The 18,081-nt window shown below is 49.6% G+C and overlaps 6 protein-coding genes across 6 annotated transcripts; 1 reads left to right on the top strand and 5 right to left on the bottom strand.

Annotated features, from left to right (window-relative positions):
* Nucleotides 1-799: 799 nt before the first annotated feature.
* Nucleotides 800-952, bottom strand: POX_f07561 (uncharacterized protein; the record flags this gene model as incomplete). The annotated part of the gene is made up of 1 exon (XM_050116356.1): nt 800-952. The coding sequence occupies one exon, from the start codon at nt 950-952 to the stop codon at nt 800-802; it is 153 nt and encodes a 50-aa protein (XP_049966495.1).
* Nucleotides 953-2,667: 1,715 nt separating this feature from the next.
* On the bottom strand, nt 2,668-2,883 carry POX_f07560 (uncharacterized protein; the record flags this gene model as incomplete). Its single annotated transcript, XM_050116355.1, has 1 exon — nt 2,668-2,883. The coding sequence occupies one exon, from the start codon at nt 2,881-2,883 to the stop codon at nt 2,668-2,670; it is 216 nt and encodes a 71-aa protein (XP_049966494.1).
* Nucleotides 2,884-4,613: 1,730 nt separating this feature from the next.
* POX_f07559 (uncharacterized protein) lies at nt 4,614-5,086 on the bottom strand (the record flags this gene model as incomplete). Its single annotated transcript, XM_050116354.1, has 2 exons — nt 4,614-4,824; nt 4,896-5,086. 2 exons carry the CDS (start codon nt 5,084-5,086, stop codon nt 4,614-4,616), a joined length of 402 nt encoding a protein of 133 aa, XP_049966493.1.
* A 5,482-nt stretch (nt 5,087-10,568) lies between these two features.
* On the bottom strand, nt 10,569-14,402 carry POX_f07558 (uncharacterized protein; the record flags this gene model as incomplete). Its single annotated transcript, XM_050116353.1, has 6 exons — nt 10,569-11,684; nt 11,740-11,867; nt 11,918-11,990; nt 12,047-12,940; nt 13,000-13,911; nt 13,980-14,402. 6 exons carry the CDS (start codon nt 14,400-14,402, stop codon nt 10,569-10,571), a joined length of 3,546 nt encoding a protein of 1,181 aa, XP_049966492.1.
* Nucleotides 14,403-14,574: 172 nt separating this feature from the next.
* POX_f07557 (uncharacterized protein) lies at nt 14,575-15,064 on the top strand (the record flags this gene model as incomplete). Its single annotated transcript, XM_050116352.1, has 2 exons — nt 14,575-14,748; nt 14,876-15,064. 2 exons carry the CDS (start codon nt 14,575-14,577, stop codon nt 15,062-15,064), a joined length of 363 nt encoding a protein of 120 aa, XP_049966491.1.
* A 595-nt stretch (nt 15,065-15,659) lies between these two features.
* On the bottom strand, nt 15,660-17,754 carry POX_f07556 (uncharacterized protein; the record flags this gene model as incomplete). The annotated part of the gene is made up of 2 exons (XM_050116351.1): nt 15,660-17,207; nt 17,521-17,754. The coding sequence occupies 2 exons, from the start codon at nt 17,752-17,754 to the stop codon at nt 15,660-15,662; spliced, it is 1,782 nt and encodes a 593-aa protein (XP_049966490.1).
* Nucleotides 17,755-18,081: the final 327 nt, after the last annotated feature.

Below are 18,081 nucleotides of genomic sequence, written 5' to 3'. Positions count from 1 at the left end.
ATAATATGATCTCACCTTTCTCGGCGCTGCAGGCTCCAGCTCGTCGTTGGAAGGATGCGCGTGGAAAGCGGCTCGAGCGTCGGAATTTAAACCCCTTCCGAGGGCGATCCTCCTGGATTCATTGGGAATTTTGGAGTCGGACTTTCCACCAGAGACGTCAGATGGAAACCCTGTGAAAATGTGGACTTCCATTACCTACCAAGTCGGCGGTATTAGGATGGAGCCAGCAAAGGTGGGCAATATCGGAGTGGCAGCCACCCAAGGCTCGCCTGATCAAATCAACTCAACCCGAAGTGGAAAGTAAAGGAAAGGATTCGGGAGACAGGATTTAAGATTGCAGCTAACCTACCAGAGTAGAGTTATCGAGTAAAGTTGAAGGAAGAGAGATTAGATCCCTCTCTAGAATGGGAAAGTTATCAGCGAGACTTGCGCATTTGACACGGCTACAACCATAAACATCCTGGCGCTCGTTGACTTTTCTCCAGCAAGGTTCGGTTGGATCCATGGATCAGTGCAAGATTGGTGAACTGAAACGACCAGACTACGCCTGCGACTTGTCATCACTGTACAAAGTGTATGTACATGCATACAGTACTCGAGACACCTCAGAAGGTCCCGCCGTATTCTGCCGTCACCAAATGTAAGTGGTAGATGAAGCAGGCAAAAAAAAGAGGGCATCACTGTAAGTCAATGAATAAAATAATTGAATAAAGTCAAACTTGACCAAACAGACAGAAAAGAAAACCAATACTCACCATGAATAATAGTTGATTATCAGTCAGAGACAGATCCGATCCACCTATACTGGCTTCGGCACTTTCATGTTAGGATCGACGGCCGCGAGCCGGCGACAGAGTTCCGCCGACGGTGATTGGCACTCCGTGCGGCTCGCCGGTCGGCTCTGGACGTCCACTCTGATTTGTCCATTTGCCAAATCGAACCGATTTCTCATCCCCCCAGTGACATGCTCTCGCCGTCTCTGTGGTTCCTCTTTGAGAGTCTCGCGTGGTCTGTGTCTGACGTCTTGCTGGGCGGGTCCCTGTTGACCCACCGGACTGGGTTAACCGAAAAATAAACACGCTTCAGGATCCTGGCCGTCGGCTGTCTGTCACTGGATCGTTTTTCCCAGACAGCTATTCTGCAACCATGGATTGACTCATTTATTGACGAATCATGTAATGAAAGTTTGGATCGTTCAGCCATGGGTTGGTTTAGCATTCTACGCAAGCAGTGGCTGATTTTATTCACAGTCTACCGGAAATATATATATCGCTCGGCTCTGATACGAGGTGAGGTCACAGTTGGTAGGGCCTAGACATGGCAACTACACGTCAGACACCTAGGTACAGTAGCATATAATTTATATTCTACCTAACCACCTACCCAGAATCTCTATTGGCAACATCCGAGGGCATGGCAGTAAATAAAATGAGTTGATGGATAGCAATGGACGCCGAATGTTAAGAATGTCTACCGCCCGGACAAGGCATCACCCTGCGGGCGGGCTTGCAGCTCAAAATAAATGTAAGCTAGCACAGATGAGCTGACTAATTGACAGAGATTGCGCATCCAAGTTACTTGTATCATGTCGATAAAATTAGAGAGACGGAGACTTTTGTCTAGAAGAGGTGTCCAGCGTAGACACACTCCGACCGTCTAATGATCCAGAAAATTCGGCTCGCAGGATGTGCGAGGTTGGGACCCAGCTACTTGGGCCATAGCTAGGTCCATTTTACCCCCACGTTGACTTTCCACGTCCCGAGTGGAAGAAGGGGGGGATCAGACAACTGATGGTACTTTCACCCGATCTTGAAATAGTGTTTCAGGCTTGACGTCCATGTCCACCGGCTAGTCAAGGCAAAAGGGAGTCTCAAATGGGCCCATGAGAGCAAAGATCAGAGTTACGACAACTTTCCAAGCGTGGCGGAGTCGTGGAGCGAAAGGAGACCGAAGCAAATTGAGGATTACATGTATTATTGAATGGGGCACTAGTAGATTATGGACTGTGGATCCACAGACAGGAACAAAAAAACGTGGCATTGTCAGGCTAGACCGTCTTGGGAATTTCACCCGGATGCCGCGGTGATCGATTGGGGATCATCCGGGGGCCTGTAAGCGTGTGGCCTCTGCCACACGACAGGGAAAGGAGAGCTCTGCTTACTTGGTCGGCAAGAGCGTCATAATTTCATTTCTCTCCCGTTTACCCCTTCCGCGGATATCGACAACTATTCTGGCCGAAAAATTGGCACCGTTCTGGAAAATCTTTTTCACCAGGACAAATGGAGGTTGATGCCCGCCACTATGTGGTACACCTTCACTAGTTACTACGGTACAGTACCAAGTTGCCCCATTTATTATACAGACGAGAACGGGACTATTTTCAAAGAATATTCAAAGAATACTTAGGCCGAGGGAAATCGATTGTCGATGGACGGGAACATCGTGCGTGATTGAATGATTTGCCCCATCGGCCTCGCAGGTGATTCTCGGGCACATGCTTCGGTCTAATCATCTCGGATGAATATTTGAGTGTTTCTAGTCGAATCAAGCGATGTCAGCCTGTGTTGTTATCCAGTCCCCCGGTAAGCTTACCATCATTCGATAGTACTGTAGTAGTCTTTCTCGTGCTTCTTACGTGAGCAGATTCTTCTGTTCCAAGGTCGGTACTTACAGGTAGTCGCCCATCCGCCCGATCATCCAATCTAGCCCCCTGGGTAGCTTCCAAGCGAAATGAGCACATTGATCAAATATAATCCGCATGGATCCTGCGGATGCACATCCTGGCCCCGCCACGAAGATCCAGCGGTCTGCATCTGCCTCTGCATCTGACCTATAAGATTTACACATGGTGTGGTCCCAGCCGAGCGCAGTCGAGTCATCCATTGTCTCCGTTGCATGGTCTTCGATGCAAGTACACACATACAGTATGCACCTCCCTTTACGAGCCAATGTGATCCAGTCAACTCTGTTGGTTGCCTTTTAGGCCGCTTTGACCTTAGCTTTTTTGCCTAGTCACTGCTAAGATAATGTGGTAAAGAGACTGTAGTGGGCGAGAACAAAGAGCGGGATCACATCTCTCCCCCATTTTGCCCTGAAAATATGCCTATATCCATGTGACCGTCTCGGCTTTACTACAGTAGACAGGTAGGAATTAAGCGGTGGTGAGCATCGAAAAGGTCTTTCAAGTAGAGCTGTGCAGTAGCAAGAGTCGCGGCTCCTCCGGGCACGACGTTACTCCAATTTACACCTCATCGGATTTGACAAACAAATGAGGACTGCAACACATCTGCATAATACTGTACATTACTGCAGTCCTTGATTTGGGATTTGCTACTAAACTCATTGTACCTCGATCTATTCTAGCAAAGGATAGTTGAGCCAGTGAACAAGTGGCCTGGCTCCGAATGCCAATGTGACAGTGAACAGGGGGGGGGGGGGGGGGCGCGCAGCCACACGCCACGCGACGTAAAGTGCCAAATCGTGGAGCATCGCGCACATATACGGCGCTGCACAGAGGTATGTCGAATACAAGATGGGTAAAGGAAGCATGAGAATATGAATCGGGAAACTGGAGACCGAGCAGGCTTCAGCCTACAGGAAGGGAAACACATACGAAATGCTGTATAGTGCTTGTACCAGATATGTTAGATCATGATCACTAGCTTCGGGTTACGGTTACCTTTCGAGCATGAGACTTGCATCACGGCCGAGACATACGGGAAGAGGAGGATGAGGGGGGGGGGGGAAAGGTCTTGCTATTCATGAATCAAGCTCCGAGACTATTTGTGTCAGGTCCGGCGCGGTGGGTGGTTTTGAAGTGCTTTTACAAAAGGATTCTGGAAGAATCGGGCATTAAGCTTGCTCCATCCAGATGGACCCAACGGTGTGGTTTCTCTCTCGTGGAACGCCCGTAGGTGTAGCAGCTAAATAATATCGGGGGCGATCATCCCACGACAGGCAAGTGAAGAACAAAGTGGGTAAAACTGGGCGGATAGCGCCGGCGCAAACTCTTATCTCACGTGGGTACATAGGACATCTCGGAGACATCGCGCTGGAAATGAAGAGGGCTAAAGTCTGGAGTAAAGTAATGTGTCGTACAAGGCAATCATCATCAATCTTGGGAAGGGGACAATCCTCCTCATCAGGACTAATATCCTGATCCAGTTAGTCTTCCATCCCCCGTAGAGCCGCACCAATCCGACGTCCACCAGAGATGGAACAATCCCCCCGGAGATCCACAGGCCATGTTTGACGATCCAGGCGTCCCGATTAGGATCCTTGCATTGAGAAAGTGGGAAACGGCTAATTTCTCAATTTTATTTGATTTGTGTATTTCTTATTTTTTGCCTTTTAGCGTGGGCGGCTTCCATTTTACACCGTGGGCATGCGTGTTTCTGTCACAATACAGACGTAATTTACAATCCGTCTAACCTCCTGCCTCATCCGGCTGATCGCCCCGATGGATCGCCGCAATCGTTGGAATCGTTGGATCACTCGACTCTCCCAACCCGCTGGCCATAGCTCCTTTCGGGCAATCGGTCCGATGGAAGATCTCGCCAAGCGCAGTAGTCGCGGGATAGCGTGCAGGGGTATCTCACATTAATCCCGTATTTTCATCGATCAAGAATCTCCGTGCAATTGGGGACGGTTGCGCCGTTTCGGCACATGTGATTGACAAGAGGCTCCTCCTCCTCCCCGGTTCTCCTGCCGTGCTGGGTGATGCGCTGACGCGGGTTTCGGCGTACTCCAGGATTGAGTAAAATGAGCGCCTCCGTCCTCTTGGCCAGGTTCACAAAGTCCGCATTCGGATCCGAGATGGAGATCCTGTAGCCGAAGCTCAGTCGGCTAGAGCACGACTGTGGGCAGTGCCACTAGCCAGAGCCCGAGCCCCTTACCCGCCCTGGTCGGGTATGGCCCGCTGATGGCTGCTCACATGCCAATTGCGACAAGTCGACGATACCAAAACAACAAAGACACGAGATGCTGCAGCGAGTCCAACTGTCTGGGATTCCCACGCGATCGCAGGCTCGGCTGAAGCGCAGATGTCGGAGCTACTGGCATTGCGATTCGAGACTATCGTTTTCATGATACACATGAGCCGACACAACCAAAGACTACGGAAAGGGATCGCAGAAGCAAATCTCAGGAGAAGATGACGGAACTCAACCCTTGAATTCGAAACTCCCTCAACACAGCTTGGAGATGTATATCCGATGATATTGAATCTTAAATATCGGAGACTCAATAGTTCGAGCCACCTTTCAAACAACTAATGATCCTGGTGCTTTATTTTTAGGAGTCTCCAGGATTTTTGCTTTTCTGTTGTCCCATGAACTGTCTTTGGGAAGCACCGTACTTCCAGTGTAATCAGGATGGATGCCCCTTGATCCTGCAAAGAGAGTCGAGCGTTAAGGTCATCAGTGCATGCTCGTGTCAATTGGGACGGCTCCCTATCCGCCCGCAAGTTTTATTTTCGACCCCAACTTTGAGGAGGTCCTTTTGATTTTTGTTGCTATTCAATGCATATTCCTGGAGGATTTGATCCACTCCCTCCAGTCTGAACGGTTCTCCCCGGTGTTCACAATCTGTATGAGCCTGCGAGGTCCATAATGTAGATATTCGCCTGTCAGCTTTCCGGATTCTGTGACTCGAAACCCGATCAAGTCATAGTGTGACCTGGCATGGGTAACCAAGTTCACACACGGATGGCTCTCAGTGTTCCAGCTGCGGCCGAGGCTTTGATCTCCCGTCACGCTGCAGGGATCCTCACCTTTTTGTCTGGATTTTTCTTTTTTCTTTATTGATCCGCCGCGCCGCCCCTTAAGATTGCATGCTGGACAATCTGCCGGGCTCTTAGCGAGGGCACTAGACCGCAGCAGGTATAAACCCCGCGATCGGCAGCGGGGCTACATGCAGCGTGTGGGATGTTGACTTGTTTGATGATGACCAGGTCTGCCCAGATCGTTCAAATGCCAATCTGGTAATTGGTGATTGGTGATCCCTCTGGAGGCGAGTGTTTCACCTACCCGCTGACACTACCACCGTTACTGCAACCCCCATGCTCAGTGACTCGATCGTGAACCTTATACATGATCATATACATCGAGCCGTTTTTGTACTATAGGAGATCTGACATGAGACCAAGAGCCGGCACTAGAAGGGACCTTGGCTTTGAACCAAGCAGGGTTTCTGTTCTCAAACATTGGAGATGTCAATTTGGGCTCTTGAGGCCTTTCTATTTTTTTTTTCCTTTTTCATTTCTCTTTTAGTAGAATCGAACCATGATTCTGAATCTAGGGCAGGATACATCAAACATGTCTTTGATCGGGAAGAATCCCAGCTGCACGTTGATAAGGCTAGCTGCATTTTCCACAATGACCTCGAGCTAGCTTACGTATGTTCTCGGTGAATGGACGGACTCGCACTTGGGAGACATCACAAATGGGTCCATTGTAGTTGTACAGTGTGGGCGGTACATCGTGTACTTCCTACGCGCATCATTCTGCTCGAGCACTTTGTAGATTGCCTCTCTCTCTCTCTCTCTCTCTCTCTCTCTCTCTCCACAGAAAAGTTTAGACTGAGGATCATGGTCCACAGGATAACCCATGAAGCGTCCAAAAAAAGTTGCTGATCAACGTCACTAGCCCGTGCAATTTGACAGCGGGGCTTTCCAGTTGACTCGACAGACTAGCTCCTGGTCGGCTTGCAGGTTTGAGATGAGTGCTCCGATGTCTGCGAGGGTGGATTGACCACTATGTAATGGCCAAAGTCCCCAAGACACTGCTATAGAGGTCTTGGTTTACATACCATCAAACTCCCCCCCCTCCCCCCCTGCATGTATTGATCAAGTACAGTCAGAACTAACATTGAAGGACAAAGCCCCCCCCGGGTTGTGGTCCTGCCTAAACGGGGCCGATCCCCGCTCGTCTAAAAATCTGTCGATCCCCAGTCCACGAATCTCGTAAATCTTGTAATCATTGATAATCAGTCTCGAAGGGCGGATCGGCACCTGCCCACGGGACTTGGTCTCACTATTTTCCCGAAGGAGATTAGTCTCACCATCGTCAAAATTCCCTTTCGATCCTCAACTATGCAATATGAGCCGTGACCTCCACTCATACTCTATACGAGACAGGGTATGCCGATGGTAAACTCAATAGGTGCCCACCGGCAGCCTTACTGAGAACGTTCACTCCCGTCTGAGTGGTGTTTCTGAGATGTGCCGTTCGGAAAATTTATATTAATTATACGGGCAAACACCTTCCAGAAAGGCCCGCCAGTACAGTAGTACGCATAGGTGTGGACTGAAGTCTCCACTATCTGTTCTTGGACGTTGGCGGCAGATGTACCGTGAGAGTGATCACTCTGCGACTTTCCTCGGCCCCGAAATGAATCGGAAATGAGCTACGTTAGGGAGGCAGTGCGTTGCTTCACCTGTACTCTGGATGATGCCGGTACGTGAAAATCTGCCGCCAACCGGGGCTGCATACTATGACAGATTGGGGGATTGAATATGCTGATTTGATGTCCATTGAGCCCCCTGAATAGGTCGACTTGTCTCGTCTCGCCTTGCCGAAAGAAGAGTAAAGATCATGGGTCTACCAACCCTGTGAATGTCAGGTTTCCCCTCTCAATCTTTCTCTCGTATGGTTTGGGTATGGAGTTGAGGCATCCCAGTTGGAGGTTGCCGGAGTAATCTTACAGATCCCAGGATGTTCAAACGTTCGAAGAACGTCCGAGAGACTACCCAGTAGAAGGAGATAGCGCAGTAAACAATGAAATCGTAATGACCACTGAAGTTCAGCCATAAATGAACCTTGCCTTCTGTGCCTCTAAGCAGCTGCACAAGGTGCAGTCCTTGCATTCAGTTGAAGGGCGACCAGAAGAGCTCAATAGAAACCAATTCCATTCGCCAGACAACTTTCCCATTTGCATTGATCACCAGAAGCCGTTTGAGTTCTGTCGCAGTATGCATGGTCTGCACCCCTGAGGAACGAGACCCCTCGGAAATTGAAGATAATCGAAGTGGCCGCAAAGCATCTACCCAATACAACATTCATCTGCGCAACTCAAATGATAGGTTTTCAAGTCCACGTCCGGGGAGGTTGCATGTGCATACATCCTGCAAGCGTCAGTGATGGGGACTCTCTTACGACAACCGAGAATCAGGGTCGAGAAGTTGAGAAAGGTCAATCTCTCCCGTCATCCAGATCTCTAGAAGCATCAGTGTGGACGGATTGAAAGAACGAAATGAAAGTCGAGAAGTGGCTGTGACCCCCCGGCTACTGAGAAACGGAGATCTGCCCGCGTTCTTCTGAATCTGACAACATCTTGCGTATAATGTCGAAGCTTAAGGGTAAAGGATTGCGTGTACAGTAAGTAGCTAGGTACTGGATAGGTACTGGATAGGTACTCAGGGCGGAGGCTTCGGGTCGAATATACTTCACAAGAGATGGACAGGTGCTATAGGTGCCCGCTCCAATGACTCCAATGACTCCGATCACTGGAACCGATCTGATCTACCTCATTATAAGGGCGTACGTCATGACTAGCGAGCGACGAACACGAAGCGGGTTTTTTGGGGTCTTCTGGCCGTCTAATACTAATCAAGTCCTGATGCGGGCACGTTTCTGATCAACGGGGCCGCTTGAGTCTTTCCCGGAAAGGCGTAGCTCTTTTCTTCTGCGGACTTGCTACATGCGGATGTAGATCCAACGGGCACTATCTGCATCTGCAATCCCAGCCACAACCAGCGGTGAGCCAAGGCTTTGAATGGTAGTGTAGAACTCGAGAATCCTTCAACCCCCCCCCCCAAAAAAGAGTTCGGGTGGATCATCCTGCAACCCGACTTTTTCAGGTGATGATGCAGCTTTGCAATGGAATGATCTGACCCGCACGTTGAAGATGGTTGTACATGCGTGGTGTGAAAGGCTATACGAATGTCACATCAAAGGTCACTGGGAGACCTCTGTGAAGACTCTTGACAGTCTGCACCAATGTGGTATTGTATCTCTAGAATCCAACCTTACAATGTGTATCTTCAGGTAGAGCTACCTCGCATCTCGACATGTGACAACCTGTTAAGAGCCGCGGTCGAATCTGGTTCGCCTTTTGATTCGACCATCCGATCGAGTCAGCTGACTAGGCGCCCTGCACGAAGAGGTCGGATCAGGTTCACTCGACAATCTGACTGGTAGTGTTTGCGCATGGCATGATCCCCAAATGACCAACAACAAAATATTACTGATCATCTCGAGCCCACTAGCCACGTCCATTGCAGATGAACTGCAGCATGAATCGGTCACGGTATCGACTAGCTCGTTGGCGAGATTGGGTCTTTCTTTCCGCCCCTCTCCCCCGCCATTCAAGGGTCAGGATGCAGAATGATGGCTTTCCTAGCAACCGCTCTTGAAAAAAAAAAAAGAAAAGAAAAGAAAAGAGAGAGAAAATGAAATCCCAATGTAGAAAGTCTCCGTGTTTGCTGCAGCAGATCATCCCAAAAATATACACAAACCTCCCAGAGGACACACCTGCAGATCAATCTGCGAGGCAAACATGATCCAATCGCAAGGTCAATAAAAGCAAATGGTGACGTGCCCCTCCCCCTCCTCAAATCACTACCGCAGGTGCAAGGTATCGGGCCAGGTAGTGTGCAATCAAGAGTCTTCGAAGTAAACAGCAAGCTTAAGTTCCACTACAGTAATACCTGGACATGAGAACCGGATTTTAAGATAGGAGAATCGAGCAGACTTCGTCCCCCTGGGTGGTTCCATGCATACCATGAAACGAAATAGGCTGTTGATATTGGCCCAGGATGATACAAGTCATGCAGTCCATTAAGCGCCGACACATCATGGAGTTCTAAGATGAATGTGCCACGAGGTGTCAGAAAAATCTCCGAGACTGGAGCTGAACAACATATGTCTGCCGGTCATGTCTGATACCTATCATTTTCTACCTGCATTTTACCACTGCGAGTATGGGTTATTGATCAGGGTGATGATGCTTCAGGCTGCAGGTGCCTCACAAAGAAGTGCGAACTTTATTTGAGGGGTTCCATTGAATAGGTAGGATGCGCTGTCGCCAGAACCTAACCTTGCATCCATATTCGTGACTGGACCCGGATATGCACACCCCAGGAGTGCCGAGTCTAAACGAGTGGAGGCCGCTGCCTAACCGCCCATAAGAGGATCACGATTGAGCTAACCATGTGTCTGAAACTACATTTGTCGCTCCTCATCAAGCTGCACTGGGCCATCCTTGACGAAAATTGAGGACGAGATGGGTGATACTATCGAGGTGCATCATGAACTAGATAAACTTCTCTTCATCTGTAGTGATTCACATTCAAAACTAGTTCAGTATGGGTATTCGCGAGGAAAGATCAGTCATGGAAAATGATCGTTTGACAAAGTGTCAAAGGACCGAGATGTTATCGCAACATCAGCAGGCCTTCTTCAGTGACCCGTGCAGATTGATCTGCAAGCCTGGAGTATGTATCACCGGACAAGAAAAGGACTGCAACTTCCAGGGGCAGCTGAAGAGGGCAGAACAATAAAAAGGGTACTTTAAGCGTAGACACTTGCCCGAGAATGGTTTGCCGCAGTACTCGACGCCCGGACGTGGATAGCCTTCATCTTACGAATGGCCCGACCAAAGTCGAGCGTAGTGTGGTCTTCAGGCATGTGTTCGCCGCTGTAGATGCAAAGCACGCGCATCCCAGGTTTGTAAGACAGACCGCTGAGAAGTTTGGGGGTGATCAAGAAATATTGGCCACCCCCACCGCCGCCGACGGTATTTCCATCCTGGTCCGCAGTCACTCCCTCATCGGTGTTGCAGGCAATATCAACCAGGCGGCCATGTACCATCCGCTCATTACGAGGATCCATACCCTGGTTGATCTCGTCAACAACTCGGAAAGGTGATGCAGACAATGATTGCAGAGCCATGAGGTAGAATATTGTGCTGACAGCTCGTTCTCCTCCAGATTGGCGGTGTGAATCGAGAACCGAGAGCTGCTCATGTTCGCGGAATTTGACATGAATTTGAATAGACCACTGATCGAACTCGCTGCCACCGGCTTCCCCGTTCGGCCCACGCTCAGCCTCGACCTTGTCAAGACTAACCTGTCCTGCACAGCCAATGCGTGCAAATGAATCGCTAAAGGCATCACTGATTTTAGAGATAAGGGCATCCAGCCTCGGCTCCCAGCGATCGCGAACTTCCTTGATTGCTGCATCGAAGTCGGCCAGTTTGGTGCGGTAGTCATTGAGTTTGGCTTCCAATCTCTCAATTTGCTTCTCACGATCCTCGAAGACCTTAATCAGGTTGCTATTGCCACCGACAAATAGCTGAAGTTGAGCCTGCTGAGATTCGATATCGGCGTTCAGGCTGTCCAGGGTGTAGGAGGCATCATTCACAGTGCTGATGAGGCTTTCGGTGCCCGGTCGCTCTTGCACCTTTTTGAACGTCTCTTTGGCGTCATTCAACATCTCGCGGCCTCGTCGCTTGCGCTCCCGATACTCATCACGGAGACGGCTAACTTCCTGGGCCTTTTCGCCAAGCAATTGAGTAATCCCCGCGTGCTTCTCCTCGAGCGTCTTATGATCGGAGCTTGCCTCTAGGTACCAGATCTCAACCTTGACAAGCTCTTCGCAAGCATGCCGGTAGGCCTCAGCGGTATCCTGGAACAAGAATTAGAACATTCAGGAAGCCAGGAGAGTGCTCAACACGACTTACTGCATAAACGATCGCAGCTTCCGCTTTTTGCATTGCAAGCTCGTCCTGCTCATCACGAAGTGCCGTCACCCTATCACGCATTTCGTCAAGCAGCTTCTGGAGGTTGCCTGCCTTGGTTTCCTTTTGACCTGCTCGACCATCAGAAGCTGTATTCATTGTGATATATCCTCGGACTTACTGATAGTTCCAGGGATAGCGAGCCATTTGGTATGGGCGGACTGTCGTTCTGACTTCTCTTTTTCAATTGCAGCCTAGCATCTTGTTAGCCTTTGATCGATGGATTGGGGACTCAGACATTTTCTCGTACGATTTCTCCAGTGATCTGTTTGTTCGAATTTTCCAAGCCTTGCATCTGTGCTCTGAATTTCTGAATTTGCTCCTTGACATCTTCCAATTCGCGTGTCCAATTATCGATATTTTGTTGGTGACTATCCTTGACAGAGGTGTCAATAGGTCGAGAGGTCCACACTTGGGCTGGCCGAACTGCTTTCACGCTTGTGGAGGACGCGTTGTACTCGGCACGATAATTTGTTTGGTACATTTGAGTCCCCGCAGCGAAAATAGTGACTCGTTTTTTGCGCAATGCATCCACCTCTGCTTGTTCGCCGTTGAACGGTTGAAGACTGATCGGGGTGCTGCTGAAGCGATTTTCGAGGCAAAGGGAGGCAATTACAGGATCTGGCCCCGTAATGAAATCTTTTGCCCAGCCATCGAACCCTAATTGCTGAAGTTCCTCGTCGGATAATGGAGGTTGTAGAGCTGGATTGTCCAAAGATGGGCTTGTTTTAATCGTGATGTCATGTAACTTGAGCTGCCCCATTAGATGTTGCTGCAAAGTGCGAAAATCTTTTTTCGTCTGAACAGTGAATGCGAGATAATCATTCCTGTTCAGAAGCGCTTCCACGGCATCGGCGTATCGAGGGTCTGTGACCGAGCATGTCAAGATAGGAGGTCCAATGACTGGTTTCTCAAATTTGCTTTGATTTTCCTGAACCCAACGATGGGCTTTGAAGGTTTCCGGAGACTGTTGTTGCAGCCTAGCTTCTTGTTTTCCCGTCTCCGAATCCAGGTTCGTGAGGGCATTCCCAGCCTCGGAAATATTTTTAGATAGCTCTGCCATCTTCTGGTGGAATGGCTGTCGTTGTTCCTTTATCTCACTCGCTTTTGTCTGGAGATCACGCTGGGCCAGCCTTTTCTCTCTCTAGTGGGAAGTGTTAGCACCGGAGCATCGCCGGAAGCCTGTGAGGGGGACTAACTCACAAGTTGATCATTGTAGTATGCAGCGTCAAAATCCACAGCTTCTTCCTCATGTTGACGCCTGAGACTATTCACCTGTTGTTGCATCTGCAATATTTCGGCTCTGTACTTGTGCGATGTCTTTTTTTCAGTGGCAATTTTTGCATTCAGATCTTCCATCTGACTCTGCAATTTCTTGACATCCTGATCACAGGTCGAGGCTGCGGTAGACAGTTGCTGTACTTGCTGCTTGCGGTAGGCTCGAACTTGCGCTATCTGCTCAGCATACCTATGCTTGGTCTTGACTGCAATCAAAGTAGGCTCGACTTCAGCTTTCAGCTGCTTCTCCTCTTCTTCGACTTGAGCTTTCCTTCGTGAGAGCTCCGCAAACTCCTTATGGTAGTTTTTGTACTCGAGAAGCGGCCGGCAAAGTTCTAAGAGGCCAATTCGTTCCTGCGCCGCTGCCATCTGCCGCATGTTCTCGACCTCTGCCCTCTGCGACTCCTGACGGTCCTTTAGGTTTGCGAGATTTTCATTGTCGCCGCGATTTTCAAGTTCCAACATCTTTTGTTTGTGTCGAAGATCCTTCAAGTTTTTATGCCAAGTGGTCATCTCAGGCTCAGCTGCAGCTCTCAAAGTGGAATGGAGAAGCTCCACAGGGGAGAGTGCAGCAAACTCAGCAACCTTATCTTGAGGGAGGAACTGGCAGAGGTTATCCACTTGGATCGCAAAAGATTGGACGAGATTCGCAACGGACTTTGAACTGGCGTGTTTTCCATCGACCGTGAATGAGCTTTTATTTCCGTCTCTCTTGATCGTCCGGCAAATAATAGGATTCGAGGAGAGCTTAGGTTGACCTGCAAGCTCGATTTCAATCTTCGCTTCTGCGCAACCGTGCTTGACAAATTCTCCGAGATCCTTAGCGCGACCGAGGTGCTGTGCGAAAGAGAGTATGTCCACATCAGCCAACTATTTTGCCTCCCAAGAGAAATTTGTTATAATACCTGAGGTCCCCAGCCGAGACCGAGACAGATTGCGCAAACCAAAGTACTTTTGCCGGTACCGTTTGGGCCGATGACCATGTTCAACTTGGGCCCTGGATGGAATTCAGCAGAAGTGTAAGTGACGAAATTTGTCACTTTGATTCGAACAATCGCTCCAGGTTTGTACCCCCCCGGACCGATTCCACGATGAGCCATTTGTCGCGGCGCATGAACTTTATCCAACGGAGAATTTGTAGGCACATCGCTCTCCTCTGCAGCATCATCTTCTTCTGAAATAGCGCCTCTATCAGATTCAGCCTCGGCCGTACTAAGACGCGGACGCTTGCTTTGGGATTCGAGGGCCGAGCTGTCGGAATGGGCTTCATCGCTCCCAGCATATTCTTCCCTACGTGATCGGCGACGAGGAACCGTACTGCGAGCCATCATCCGCGAAGGCAGTTCGCACGTTGGCGCAAATAAGTATTGTCAACCTCTTGCCAGGAGATCCTTAGATATCGAGACGCGTGTTGGGTGGGGCGCGACGCGTCTTTGTCACCAATCTACCTCCTACTTAGGTAGGCGGTGAGCGAGCACTTCTTACGTTCTCACCAGCAACATGACCATTTTGCGTGCACAAGACACACATTTCTTCGCCTTGTCAGTTCAGCAGCAAGTCATGCCCTCGCCTCAGAATGTCCGTCGGCTTGTGCTGACTGTTGCGGTTACTTCTATCACTATTGCAAGCTCCCTCTATGGGGCAGGTCTGAAGACCACCGAGGAGATCGCGGAGGTAAGCTTGTTTCCCAAACTTTGACATAAGACGCTGGGCAGCATTTCCATTCAGGAAGTGACATTGAGTCTATCTTGTCAAAATAATTTGGAAAACTGAAATTCAAGAGCTCATTTGAAGTCCTCAGACTACGCGGAAACGTCAGGAAGCCACATTTGAAGAACAACTTGCAGCGCTCCAGAACATGCGCTCCAACCTTGCCGCTCGCAAAGGCATGATTGAGAATCAGATTCGAGAACTGGACGCAAAAGTAAAGGAAAAGGCACAAAGGGCTGCTCTAGAGAGCACGAATGATGAGTCGGGTGGGCGGCGATGATTGAAAACACGGTTCTTATTCGGCCGCTCGAATAAGAAATCACCAAAGGCCAGAAGGCTGCAAGAGTCCGTGGTTCGTCGCTCGTTGTGCGCCAGATTTCCTCTCTCCGAGCGCAGCGCCAGTTTTGAATACCCATTGTCCGGGCAATAGAAACGCCTAGGAACAATTGATCTACGATGAAAAACCACTCTCTCCTCTCCGCGCATTTCTTGTCAACCTGAAAGTGAACATCTCTGTCGTGGGCTTTAAGCACCTTGATGTTCTGAGCCAGCCACAAGTTCAATTCGGGGCCTTTCCGCCACGTTGAACCGAGCGATTCGAGACAGGATCGTCTCCACCAGGATTGCTGCTTGAAGACCTGCAATTTGGGCAGCTTCAGACCTGTTAAATGAGGATCCTAGCCCAGGGCAGTGTTCCGAGGAGCGATATGCGTCTTGAAATTTCATCTTTATATGTCTCGTCATGAAATATATACATGCGGGCTTGGCGTTGCCTCGTTTACGAGACAGCGGAGCACAGTGATAGGGAGTTAAACAAACTCCATCTTGTCGTCAAGCGGCATTACAGTGCGAGGTGTGATCACAGTGACCGAAAATCACGCTTCCAAGTTCAGTCTCTCCAACAAGGCATCAAGTTTCTCCAGCAAGATTTGATAGTTCATTGCATCCTCGTCAAATTCATCCTCAACGAGAGCGCCATCCAAAGTTCGAATTTCTTGAACTTGGGCGTGAGACGGCTGACTCTTCATATTGGACGCTTGTGTCTCAGAGGTCTTGTCAGCAACGTGCATTTTTTCCACCTGGTTGGTCATATCATTGACATTCTCCGCGAATATGTGCTTCTCTTCGTCCGTTGGGGGCTCCTGCTCGTCCATTAACTCGTCAAGACCGGCATCGTCAAACCGCATCCGGAATCGCTCATTCAAATAGAAGCGGATGTCATCCAAAAGTTCAATTGAGTCGGTTTCTTGGCGCGCTTGGATGCGATCAGCAGATTCTCGAATCAGTTCTGCAAATTCTGGAGAATCAATATGGGCCTCCAGTCTATATGCAAGGAAGCGAGCGGCAAATTCTTCAAGGCGCTGCACTCGAGTCATCCACGCTGCTCTGATGATTGCGTAGATGTCAATATCGTCTTCATCCTTGCTGCCTCGGGTCCGGGCCGCCTCGGCCTGAGAGACTCCACTGCCCAATGTGCTGATGACCACGGCTGCTTTTGTCTTCAATTTTTCGATGAAGAGCATGTCAGCTGCAAAAAGAACTTCAACGGCGACGTCGAGCGAGAAATCTGCTCGCTCCGTGTACAAAAATGTTAAGATTATTTCAAGAACATCGGGCGAGCAGTCTACGGATATCACCTGCAGGGAATCTGTGACTTGAGCTTCGCGGAAGGAGGATGTGAACATGGCTTGGAAAAATTCCGACCGAAGAAGCATCGCGCGATGGCATGGAAATAAGACCGACTCTGGGGATGTGTCGTGGCCGCCGTCTTCCTCGTTTGGAAGCTCATCCGCTCTCAGAAGAACATCTGCAAAGATAGAGTTGTTGCGGTCCCATTTCACTTCATTTAGGCGGGATGTCTCAACTGTGAGCTTGTTGCCAAGGACATTTCTTCGAAACCATGATTCTAGCTGATCGCGGCCTTTGCTCAACTCCGTTGTTCTGCGTTGCCGCGCGCGCCGCCGATCTCCGCTTTCCAAAAGGCTGTCCACAAGACTTTCGAGTTGAAGTTGTTTTGCAATCTTGTCAATGCCAGTGAAGACCTCGGATTCCGTAAAGCCGGTTCCTGGTCCACTCCGAAGTTCTCGGGGAGCCTCTCCCAAGTACAGGTATCGGATTGCTGCTGCGAAGGCTTCAGGCGGAATCGTACTCGGTAGCTTCCATGTCTTTGTCTCCGGTGCTGCTGCAAGCTTGGATTGGAAGTAGGGAGAACGAGCAGCCAGTATGAACTTGTGGAGTGCAATGTCCTGATCAAGGACCGTTATAATTATGTCTGTCGTAGGGGGGCTCTCCCTTGTGAGCAATGAGGCAACATGAGCAGCAAGTGGCTGCAGGGGGTCTGTCGACTTGGAGTAGTCGTACTCGAGGAGAAGATTCCGTATGCGGTCATTCAGGGCGTTGTACAGGCATCTGTGAATCGCGTTCTAGTAGTTAGAACCGTTATGTTCCAAGTCTTGTTTATAGCTGGCGAGCGGGCATTTTGCCAGACTCGCCGGCAATTATGCCAATGTTTGGAGTTCCCACCTTTCGCCTTGAAAAGTGTCGCGCTCGCAGAGCGCACCTGATTCTAGAAGAAGTTGCGCTACTTCATAGTGTCCGCATAAACTGGCCTGTTCAGACAAATATATATTGGTCACTAAGGCTCCCGCGATCCTAAACATGCAACGCCACCCAACCACGAGCCCCTCAATAATGAGGCCCGCAACCATTGAGATAAATAGATGCTGGAGAACGTACCAAAATTAAAGGGGTATAGTCGTACGAGTCGCGAGCGTTGACGTTGACACCCTCGGTGATCTTCTCCTGGCAGACTTTCAGATCCCCCCTCCGACAAGCACTGCAAAGCTCACGGAACGGCTCACTCAAATCCAAGGGATTGTCATCTTTGATTGTCCCCTCCTTGATGAGCTGCTTCTCATTATGTAGGCTGATTTCAAGTTGATCTTTGCGTAATATAGTCCTTTCAGCCATGGCTTGTCTGAGATTTAAGTATGATACGATTTAATGAAGCTTGCCACCTCGGTCCTGTAAAATGTGCGAACGTTTCGTATTGACGGGACAGCTGACCTTGCCGACTTATCGATAGAATCATGTGACGTCAGATAGGGTTGGCTATTTGCATCGCTCCAGCAAGATTGGTTGCTCGGACAGGAATTGATGATGCTGCATCAGTAACACTGTGAATGAAAAGAAAGGATTTGAGCACCCCAGCCGAATGACATCATGCAATAACATTGCGACCTCGATCAATTGATGATGAACGCCAGAAAGACATGTCAACATGTTTAGTGGAAGTTA

Source organism: Penicillium oxalicum, chromosome VI (genome assembly GCF_001723175.1).
Source record: "Penicillium oxalicum strain HP7-1 chromosome VI, whole genome shotgun sequence".
In the NCBI taxonomy this organism is placed as follows: Eukaryota; Fungi; Ascomycota; class Eurotiomycetes; order Eurotiales; family Aspergillaceae; genus Penicillium; species Penicillium oxalicum.
The sequence above is the reverse complement of the archived record's forward strand: the minus strand, read 5'-3'. Positions and strand labels throughout refer to the sequence as shown.